The sequence below is a fragment of the Chaetura pelagica genome, unplaced genomic scaffold, assembly GCF_000747805.2.
Source record: "Chaetura pelagica isolate M959 unplaced genomic scaffold, ChaPel_1.0 scaffold170, whole genome shotgun sequence".
NCBI lineage: Eukaryota > Metazoa > Chordata > Aves > Apodiformes > Apodidae > Chaetura > Chaetura pelagica.
Window position 1 is genome coordinate 1,829,325 of NW_009952048.1, and position 11,794 is coordinate 1,841,118.

Sequence of the window (11,794 nt, forward strand, 5' to 3'; positions counted from 1 at the left end):
AAACTCTGAACTACTTCATTTTACCACTTGTAATCTTAGGAAGGACCAGCACCTACATAATGGAGAAACCACACTGCTTCTCCTGCGAGGTCACAGCCTGCATCTGAAACACTGAGCTAACATTTTCTATTTGTTTATACAATTAACCTTTAACACTTATTAACTTGGGCTACTTTAGGCTGAGATTTTCTCCTCTCTATAATAGCATATTGCTATGTTCTTAAAGCATACAAAAGAACTCATGATTATTGATTAAAAAAAAAAAAAAAACGCACAGAAAAACCTCAGAGTGCCTCCCCACCTGTTGAAGTAATACCCAACTACTAGTAGCTTCTGGGAGGAAGAATACACTACATTAGTTCACTGCATTATAGGCCCCAACTGGCCCATCCAAACTGTGCTCTTGTACTCCTTGCCCTTGAACTGTAATGCTTGGCACCACGAGAACAGACTGAGAAACTCCACTGACAGATCTCTGCTCCCTCGCCAGTAACATGCTGTGAAGTCTCCGCAAAAAACAATTTCCTGAAATCACTAACAGAAAAAAACTTTAAAATATAAACATCCTAAAGTACTTTATGGATTTTGGAGGCAAAACATTATAGTCTTTTTAAAAACAGAAAACACACTCAGCTCAGCTTTAAGAGGTTTTCTCGAGCTAATAAAAGCCAACAGGACATATTTTTCTAAGCATATCCAATCCTTAGTTGAGAAACTTCAGCAAATGCCATAATAACATGGGGACAACTTTACCTTCTCACCCATGTTTTTCCTATAGACTTTTCACTTAAACACAGAACTTGCCTTCAGAGTTTTCTACAGCTTTAGCTCATAAAATAGCAGTGTTCAAGTAAACACTTTTCCTCATAGAACGACTACTAGTGTCCCTTGGGCACAGCTAGGTACAGCCATCTCCTGTCCAAATAAACAAAAACTCCTGAATTATTTTACTGGACTAGAAACAAATGAGTCATTTACTGAGAATTAAGTGTTCTCTGAGTATTCACACAGGTGTTTACACCTTAGACGTAAGGCCTACAAAATAACAACCATGGATTACAGTGGATTAGACACTGGAAATAAACAGTATTGCTGCAAGACAAGCTAGCATTATTATGAGATGTATCAACAGAAAGCTGTAAGCAACCAGATTTCACTCTAGTAAGATCCAGAGTAATTTATCCAGTTTTGGATTGCCCATATCCTTCAGTTGCAGCAACCAGAGTCCAAAGAAAACTGATCAATAAGAAAAAGCTTCAAACCAGAAGAATAATCCTGCACTGAAACCATGCAGGAAACCAGAGAATCACCATTACTGAAGGCTAAGAACAGCCTTTGCCAGCTAATCTGTCCCAAACATACCCTGTGCCTCAGAGATCCAATTCTGTAAGGCAGGCAGAAAGTAGAGGGAAACAAATATGGAAGTGATAAATAAAATAATTTTTAAAGCATCCAGCTGATTGCTAATGTGGCTAGGTCATCCTGACATAAGGATGTTGTTTTCTTGCTATAACTGCAGTTTCATGTGCAGCTCAGTCACTTGCTTTTTGATGTGTTTGAAATTTTCCACTGAGGAAATCTTTTATTTAACTCCCCTCACCCTCATGGGATTCAATGCAAGTGTTATTTCTTCTCTTGATTTTCCTTTTCTTCTGTGATTTTCCAATTTGCAAGAAATATCCTTGACCAATTGAACAGACACTAATGAATGTTTAAAATCTGCTCCTATTTTACAAAGGTTTTTAAAATATGGTTGGAAGAAAAAAATCCTACTAACTTTATCTATGCTTCTAGCTGCATCAAAATAATAAACCACAGGATTACTTATAAACAAGCCTATATGTTTGAACAGAATAGGGCAAGAAAAAAATTAAATTTCAAGTCACATGTGCATACTTATTGCACCCTTTCTACTCCATGTGAGGAAATCTACTTTAGCTATGAAAACTTAGTAAGAAGAAAAAAAACAAACATTGAAGCTGCTTATCCCTTGTTTACTACTGTCTGCATGTATGAATGTCCTTAACCATGTAAGTAACTCAAAATTACCTGAACGGAAATGATCTGAGATTGATTTTGTTTTTTCCTGCAGACAGTACTGGCACAGTTGTTCTTCACAAGTTTCATTTTATCAAGAGTCCACCCAGAAAAGAAGCAATTACTGGCTGCAAAAACAGAAAGGATGTAGGAACTAAAGCACGCCACAAACTGACAGTCAACACCACACTGCTAATGAAGACAGCAAAGATCACAACATATTAGCAATGCTACACAGAAACCTTATGAAAAGTATTTCTTCTAATTGACTTTGTATGAGAGTATCATAAACTGCTGTGGGCATTACATCTCTGTAAGCACTGACAAAAAAGAGGATAGAAATAAACAAGATAGACCAAACAGAACAGTTAAAAGAAACCATAACTGACAAAAATAAAAGCCATGAGTGAAAGACCCACCAACTGGTGACGAGGCATTAATCCAGAAAGGAGGAAACCCGTATTCCTCTTCTTCACTCTGCTATCACACAGAAGATCCCAAACAATAACAAATGAATCACATGAGCAAAAGACTAATTCATTCCAAAACATTTCAGAAGAAAAACCACCGAATAAAACATTTCTGCTGCATCTCCACAGAGATCAGCTTTGATATCTCAATTTGTTTTAAAGTAAATTGAGAATTCCTGAGGGACAGAACTAAGGACAAGTCTTTTCTACATGGGGCAAGCATTCATTTCTGGTGGGAAACAGCACAGTGACATCCTCCAGGAACTGAGAGAATCTTAAAAACAAAATTTTAATTCAAATTATTCACATTCTAACCACATTTCCAAATAGCTGCAAGTGAACTAAAATGGCATTATTTGACAATTCCCTTCTGGAAAGTACACTACTCTTTCAGTCAAAAAATCATTTACAATATCTCAAGGACTTTAAAGGTTACCTAACCAGGCACCCAACTATTAGAAAACTAACTTAAGCAGTCACCTAGACCCCCTTGGTGGCAAATAGAAAGACATGCCATGAAATGCAGGCTGCTGTGATTGAGTGATTGAGTTCAACCTCAACAGGTTTGCAGACAACATCAAGATGTGCCAAGTCAAAGTGTTGATCATGAGATGAACATGAGCCAGCAGTGTGCCAAGGCGGCCAAGAAGGCCAGAAGCATCCTGGCTGGTGTCTGAAATAGTGTGGCCAGCAGAACTAGGGAAGCAATAGTCCCCCTAGACACTGGTGAGGCTGCACCTCAAATACTGTATTGAGTTCTGGGCACCTCACTACAAAAAGGACATTGAGGTGCTGGAGGGAGTCCAGAGAAGGGCAACTAAGCTGGTCAAGTGTCTAGAGAACAAGTGTCCTGAAGAGCAGCTGAGGGAACTGGGATTGTTTAATCAGGAGAAGGAGGCTCAGGGGAGACCTCATTGCTCTCTACAACTGACTGAAAGGAGGTTGTAGCAAGGTGGGTGTTGGTCTCTTTTCCAAGTAACAAGAGGAAATGGGCTCGAGTTGCTCCAGGGGAGGTTCAGATTGGATATTAGGAAAAAATCATTCACCACAAAGACTTGTCAAGCACTGGAACAAGCTGCCCAGGGAAGTGGTTGATTCACAGTCCCTGAAGGTATTTAAAACACACAAAGATGTGGTGTTTAGGGACATGGTTTAGTGGGGGACTTGGTCGTGTTAGGTTTATGGTTGATCATAAGGGTCTTTACCAACTGAAACAATTCTGTGATTCTACGATCATAGCGAGTCTGAAACAGGCAGCACAAATTACCTGCTAGACTGGATATGGAACCTGGAGGAAGCCTGAACTACTTGCTTAGATCCAACTTTTAAATGGTGTCTTTGCCATTAATAATTCTACACACATATTTAGACTAAAATTTCCCTTACTAAGGATCACATTGTTTCCAGTTTCATATTAAAAATCTATTTTTGTTGGGTACCTACACATGGATTCACTGTATCCATATCCAATTCAAACCTGGCTCTGCAGAAGACTGACAATAGTACTAGACATGTTCCCAGTTTATTTAAAGGCTTCTTCCAAAAATACCACAGAATCACAGAAGCCTAATAACTGATGACTACACAGAGGCATTCTTAGATAAGGAACCTCTCAAGCTGTGTTTAGAGGACAGCAGAGAGAGTGTTACAGAATCACAGAATCATTCTGGTTGGAAAAGACCTGTAAGATCATTGAGTTCAACCATTAATCTAACTCAACTCTACCAAGTCCAGTACTTCAAACTGCTCCCCATCCCTGTCTTCCAGCTCAGGAAACTGGGTAGCCAGTGAACAATTGGTCCTTCTACTAAAGACTGAGGCAAAAAAGACATTATGTACCTCAGCCATCTCCTTATCTCTGATCCCTATGTTTCTCCCTGCATCCAATTAAGGACAGAGATTCTCCTTAATCTTCCTTTCATTGTTAACATGTTTATCAAAGCATTTCTTGTTATCTTTGAAAGCTGCAGCCAGACTGATTTCAAGTTGGGCTTTGGCCCTTCTGATTTTCTCCCTGCATAGCCTCTCATCATCAACCTGAGCGGCTTGCCCCTTTTTCCAAAGGCCATAAATTCTCCTTTCTTCCAATAAAAATATTATATATAGTTCACTTCTCTTGCTTATATAATCTCAAAATACTCATTTTTGGCCACAGTAGGCTAGATGGGTCTTTTTTTGGAGTTACTTAAATAAAACTGCTTCAGCATTCTTCTGAGTATCCTTCCCTGTCAATCACTGTTTCTGTTATTCTTGTTTCTCAGTCCTTACTGAGAATCAAAATCCAATTAAAAATTAGAATTTCCTTATAAAGTAAATGAACATGCCTCATTTACTAGTATAGGTCTCTAGTTTTGTTTAGATAACAACATTACTCTATCCTCAGGCTTAAACATCTTTCCTGGCAAAAAAAAGCTTTGAGATTTGATGACAGATTTGGTCTAAAAGCAAATTTCTCTATCTTCCCACACAGACTTCAGTAACACTCTGGACAGCAACCAACACTTATATTGTACTACTACTGAGTATGAATATACTGAATTCCCCCTACTATAATATTAGGTGACACTTAGACCTTGACCTCTATAAAAGTGCTTAGAAAGGAACTATCAATTTGTATTAAAAAATAACTACTTATAGGCATAGACTGCCACCTAGTGATTTTGATTACTTATGAAGGGAAAAAAAAAACTAAAAAACCAAACCAAACCAAACAAAAACCAATCCCTCTCTTTCAGGAGAGGAAAAAAAACATTCAATCCTTCATATTTCATATGAAAACACATATGAAAACAACCTCACATTATATCACTTGTATGTCCTATTATTATGTTGATGGTAAATGCAGAAGGGAAATGGGAAAGAAGAGACAGTAAGTGTATGTAATCATCCTTGTACAGTTGAGATCCAGGAGATTGTTTGTTCATTCCTTGTCTGGAATTCCTATTTATTTTACATAGGCTCCAGCTGTTGTATAAAACAAGCACTGAATCCAGAATTTACTTAATCTTTAAGACAATACTAATAGACAGCCACAATCCTCTCAAAAACAGTTTATTTTTTTTTCCCCCTTATCAAATCTATCCTCTTATTCATCAAAAAGAGGTCGGTACATGCTTTGATCAAATGGCAATACTAGCTTTCATTAGCCCTTGAAGAACGTTCACCTAAGTCCTTCCACAATTTCTTATGTTGCCTCTCAAGCCTTAAAGGAGTTCTTATCAAATATTCCCAAAGTCCATGTCATATCTTCCTCAAAAATCTCATTAGAAAAAGCTTTGTTGTTATATCCATAAAATAGATTTTCTTCTGGCCAGGCTGCTGATGTGCTATGATTGTTGCTTATCAGATTAACACAGTGTAAATACTCTTTCCACTTTGTCTACATTACCCATCTCAACTGTACCCCTGCATTTTGCATCAGTGGCTAGTAGAGTCATTGAACAGCACTGGCACTTCTGGATACATCACGAACAACATACTATTCCAAAAATTAAATTTTGTCTTTGTTTCATTCCAGTATTATATAACTTTCTTACATCACAGAAACCCAGTTAATCACCCTGAAAGCAACACCCTAAAAATATAGTTTCTTTTGTCTTTGAAACTGTTCAGTAAAAAAATAAGGTTGCTATCTGCTCCTATTGCTTATTTCCCAAATGAAGTCTCTGTTGCTCATGTTTCCAGCAACCAACTGTTGCTTCAGAAGCTTTGTTTTCACAAAGTCTAGTAAACAGTTAACATATCACAACTGGAGTTACAGAACTCTTAACTCAACTTCAACAAGCAGAGCTAAAGATCAGTCCTACTAGGAGTCCTATCCACACTGTTAGAACATTAACATATAAACCAGAGAGCGAGGAAACATCCACATAATAAGTGAAGCAGAGAAACAAGATGGCAAAATATGGTTATGGTTCTAAAACTTCCTAAAAGTATGGTCTTCTTCCTCGCCCTTTTTTGCTTCACTCCAAAAAAGTGGATCTTGGTGATCTCAAAGATGGCAGTAACTCATCTCCAAATGAGGAAAAGGAAATAGATTTAGTCACAGGCTGCAAGTGGTCCCAGTCATCTTTTTGCCCTGAAGAAAGCAAGCTGCTGAAACAAGTTTATAACCTCTTCTTCTGTTGAATAGCTCAGTGGGGAAGACAGCAACTGCCAAGTTAAAAGCTATCAGGTTACAGTACTCACAACCAGTTTCCAAGACCTACTAGGTACTACCTAGTGAGCCATACACAAAACATAGATTCTTTTTTTAGCAGTGCAGTAACAGTACTTCTTGCAGCAAAATAAGTAATTAATCAGCACAAAATGGATAACCAAAGAAGACACTCAAAGTGAAGAACTCTGAAGGCTTTTGAACAGTCTTCTAGATTTGCTAACCAGGTAACACTAACTAGGTTGTTAAATTCAAGAACTGTAAACATGACACTTACATGCCTGTGCAACAACATTCAATATCATCTTTTGCAAACCTTTCAGACAAAGGTTGTATGATTTCTCAGAATGTCTTCACATGAGTCTCCCAAACAAGTAAACCAACGACATTCTAGATGAAGCACAAACATAGCTAAACACATCATTTCTATTTTGGCTTTCCAGGCCATGCTAGAAAATACTGTGTTTAACAAACAAAGAGTTTAAATCCATTTTAATGTAATTCCTTCGTACAAAAAGCATCAGCATGTATTGTTTCTAAGAGACTTTAGTTTGTAATTAAAGAACTTAAATGGGGCCACAATGACGAATATCTGGTTCTACTGCAGTTTAAAAAAAGAAGTTATATTGATAAAGTCAGTTGAAGAAAAAGAAGACTCCTGAAAGCAAGTTTCAGTAAGTCAGCAAGTATTAAAAGCTTTGACAGCTTACACAAATGGCAACGTATGCAAAACTTTTTCTATTTCCAAGGACAGAAAGGAAAACAGAAATCCATTTACAAGGCTTCTCTCACAAACCATAGGGGAGGACAAAAGAACAGAGAGGCTAGGATGAAAATAATGTCATTTTTAAAAGTTATATTACCGTATTTGTCTCGCAAGCCAACTGTACACCTGAAGACTCCACCAAAGGCCACATCTTCACCAAATATTACTGAAAAATAAGAACAGTAAAGGAGGCTCATGTTATTCCAACATATCTTATTTTTAATGAACATGTTTCAAACGTTTTCATGTGAGACACTAACATAAGTAGCACCTAAAATTTCATTTTACTACAAGATTTATCTAAACCTAAGTGCTTCTGACGCATAGCCAAACTATAACAAATAGAGAACCAAGTTTAATGGGGAATCAGTACAGCAACACAACTTCATCTCAATAGAAATCATGAAACTGATTCAGCTATGCTTTCATTAAACCACCTATTTTTTTCTGAAGTGTTCTGTACTATCACAACATCTAAATGAATAAAAGCAATTCCAAGAAACATTCAGTCACTAAAGAGTTACTGAAGTTCAGGGTTCTGCTTCCACTGCTAACTGTTTGCACTTTTCGTCCACTGATTTCAGTAAATGCAGTGGTTTGAAAAATGTTTTCTTCAAAAGATCAATTCAATGTGAAATTTCAAACTCTCCCAAAACATACTCACCAGACGCCTGAAAAGTGACTTCAGAGGAACTCCTCTGGAGAGTAACTCTTAATATTCAACTCTACTATCCTTCTAGTCTGTGTGATATAGCCAATTAAAGTTTTATCACTAAAAGTAACTGCCTTTTAAATCTAGCTTCATATCACGTAATCTGGGGAGAGGAGGGAGGGGTCTTTAAATTTATGGAACGAAGTCTAATTTTTCTTAAAACAGTTTTGTTATTTAATTCATATAAATAAGTATTGCCTATTTAATTGTTTTAAGCATGTAAGAGATGTGCAGCAGTACCATAAACAGCAATTTGCATGAGCGGGGGTCAGTTCTGATCATTCCCAGATTCCTCCATATTCCAAATGACAAAGCCTTCTTGCCTTTCAAACATGATTTTAATTTAAAAGAAAATACATTTCTACTGGGAACACAACAAGGGATTAACACACTTCTGACAATCATATTAATGATGCCACTTAAAAATAACACATATAGTCACGTAAAGCCAGTGACATCAAGGAGTTTGATTGACGTATGTCCCCAGATGACCTCTCCAGTTAATTTTTAATATTAATTTATTTGGGTTTTTTACGTACTTAAAATCATGATAAGACCTTTCCATTATCATGTGGCTACTCAGTTTTGAGCCAGCTGGCATTAAAAAAAATCCCATTTAATACTGCTATCCACAAACCTGTGTGGATTTGCTCATTCTGTTCAGCCACTGAAAATACTTCCCTGGTTAGATTCTAATACTCATTAACAAAGTATGAGGTTTTGAAGTACTTAAACAACGGCTACACAATTCCCATACAATTAGAAACATTGGAAGGACATGCTTTCCATTGCAAGAAGTACTAATGAATTTGGTAAGTAGGACAATAGTGACAACTCACTGTTCGGGCTGTAGAACTCCAACATGATCTTGCAAAGGGCTTTGCATAGATCCAGCCCTGCAAAGCTGAGGAGCAAGACTGGAATCTTAGAGCAACTAAAAGACTGAAAATGACATCTGAGTTTAGGTTCCTGCAGGACTAACACTCTTCTCACTTCTATTTGGCTGATTCTACAAAAATGTTACTGAAATCTATTCTTGGCACTAATTTACTCTCAGTTGTCTAAGCTTAATTTAATAAAGGTGATTATAACACAGACTGAGAGGGAATGTTTAGAGGCATAGTACTAGACAGACAACACAGAATTTGTCCTAAAAGACTACACAGTTAGTCAGACTTTGAGCTGAGCAGTGGTTCAAGCAGAGAAAAAAGTTACTGCCAAAAAGAGCTACTAACACACTAAAAAGAAAAAAACAAAATTACACAAGACCTTAGAGCTTTTGCAGCTGTGTTCATGGCATCAAACATCCCTTTCAGATATCTGGCCACCCTCACGCTCACACTTTTGTTATGACAACAGAAGCGGCAGACCTCCTGTTACGTGTAAGAAACCCAAACCATTCTATGAATTAGAAGTGAAATAAATCTGTCTGTTCAACAGAGTTTAGGATAAACATTTTAAATAAAGCTATGATGAATGACCTTCTTCAAAGTTATGGGTTATCCAGACTGCAAAAGCCTAGAAAAATCTTACACTGCCTATGTGCATAAATGAATAGAATTTTGGAGAGAAGGGGAGAAGGGAGAATGGCCAGAGCATAGTAGTCTTTAAAAAACACTACTTTTTGAGCATAGAAAGTTGAAGGAATTAAAAACTACGACTTACAGCTGTAAAACTCCTTTACTTACTGGGTGGGACTCAAGCTGCCCTGAAGTACAGTTCATATCAGTAATACCAGAAACATGTTAAGCAATGCATCTTTCTGTCCCAAGTTTCAAGTGAAATACACTAAGCGAACACAAAAGACTTAACTTCATCTTAGAACACATAAATCATTAATAATCATTAATAATTTAAGGTTTGTTTGAGATCAAAGTGTAGAACTAACTTCTTAGAAAACTTTAAAGGTCATGAGAAATGCATTTAATATTATAAACAAATAGGCGAAACAAAATGCAATTTATAAAAAGCCAAATACATTGACAAGTATAGCATACCTGCAGTTGGATCTTTGGCTAAGGCATTGTCTAAGGCACTTGTTATGGATTGGAAAAGATTCATCTTCTGAGTTTGCCCTGTGTGAAAAGATTTAGTTGTTTAGTCAAAAACCAAACTAGATTAGAAAACAATGGTGCGTAACATGACTAAAAACTTAGATAACAGTCATAAACTACGTATCAGCTAGAAGCACCTAAAACTCACTTGCTGAGTAAACTTAGATATGGGATAGATGGGGTTGAACATGGTATATTTTGCAATCCCAAGAACTGTACTTCTATTACCCTGCATTCAACCTTTTGCAAAAACTATGCTCTTAGCTAGAGCAAATGCAGCTTTATAATGCTTAGTAAAACACTAGAAACAACTACTAATACAGCAGTTCTCCAAAGGAAAGAAACATAGCAAAGCATTATTGTTTTGAGAATTTGAATCCTTTCTGCCAAGATTCACCAGTTCTCATGAAGCTTACTTCATCTTTTTTTGTTTGTTTGTTTTAAAACTCCAGCCTTGCTGGTTTACAGACAATTTCTTGACCACTAGCCCGCTCTCTGGACTGCAGTTAAAAAGCATCACAAGCATTAAATCCAGGCTCTAAAGAAGGAAGAAAATGTGATGCTGGACAGCTCTACTAAAATGGGTAAAGCAAATGCACCAGACTGCTGTATCAAAATGTTTTGCAGCTGCATTCTTACACATTACCATGCCTGGCAGCTTCACTTGTTACACTTTATATAGCACTTTCAGGGGAGGAACTGTAAAAAAACACTTAAAGAAAATGTTCAACCTACATGAAAGCTACAAATAACAACATGTTCAAATTCAGCAGAAGGAAATCTGGGGAACAGTAGTTGTTTCTCTCTTTCCTAAGTTATCCACATTAGGTTATCTTTTCTCCAATATACAATCCTTGCAGTATTTGATAAAAACAAATGCCTATTAAGCAACTGTCAGAAGCTACTGACACTGTTCTGACCTGCTACCCTTGCTTATAATAAAGGCCCCTGTATCAGCTGTCATGGGAAAGAAGAAACTAATTGTGCCCTTCAGATATGAACTGTGGAGTTAGAGAAGCATTATCTTACCAATATCAGGATTGGTGTTGGCATGACTTGATTTTACTTTCACTGTTTTTCACAGAATTTCAAAGCGAGCCTTAAAACCTAAGGAACTAGCTTTCTATTAGTGAATGGCAACAAAAACTGGCCTGCCCCACAAGGGCTTCTTCACTGCAAGACTCTGCAGCTGGGAGGCTTCTTCCAGCAGAACTCAGCACTAGTCATTTGTCTGGACGCATCTCAGGAACAAAGTCAGAAAAAAAAAAGTTTGTCCTGAGCTGTTAATTTCCACCTGATCTGTGTTTACTCTCCACCGTGTGATCATGAGGACAACCCTCAGCCTTCCGCTAGACACCAGCCTCTATTAACCACAGGTTTATTACCACACTCATGACTTAAGCATCCAATAAAAAAGACAGGGAGGGACGTAAGTTATGAAGTGACTGCTAGAAGCTTTACCACGGAAACAGGCGAGGGGCAGGGGAAGGGCGTGCGGGTCCGAGAGGGGACATGTAGGCCTATTGCAAGGGCTGCAGCAGCTGCCCAGAGACGCTTCCCCAGCCCTTCCCGAGCGGCACCGGCGGGGCCGGCAGAGCC

General features: G+C 37.7%; 1 protein-coding gene across 1 annotated transcript in view; it reads right to left on the reverse strand.

Annotated features, from left to right (window-relative positions):
• The window catches only part of BCKDHB (branched chain keto acid dehydrogenase E1, beta polypeptide), a 108,621-nt gene extending 98,410 nt beyond the window's left edge, over window positions 1–10,211 (reverse strand). Inside the window, exons 1-2 of the mRNA XM_010003082.1 lie at window positions 10,139–10,211; window positions 7,527–7,595 (exon numbers count right to left, since the gene is read on the reverse strand). Coding sequence (XP_010001384.1) covers window positions 7,527–7,595; window positions 10,139–10,202 — 133 coding nt within the window. The 5' untranslated portion in view covers window positions 10,203–10,211. The remainder of the gene's footprint in view (window positions 1–7,526; window positions 7,596–10,138) is intronic.
• Between the last annotated feature and the right edge of the window lie 1,583 nt (window positions 10,212–11,794).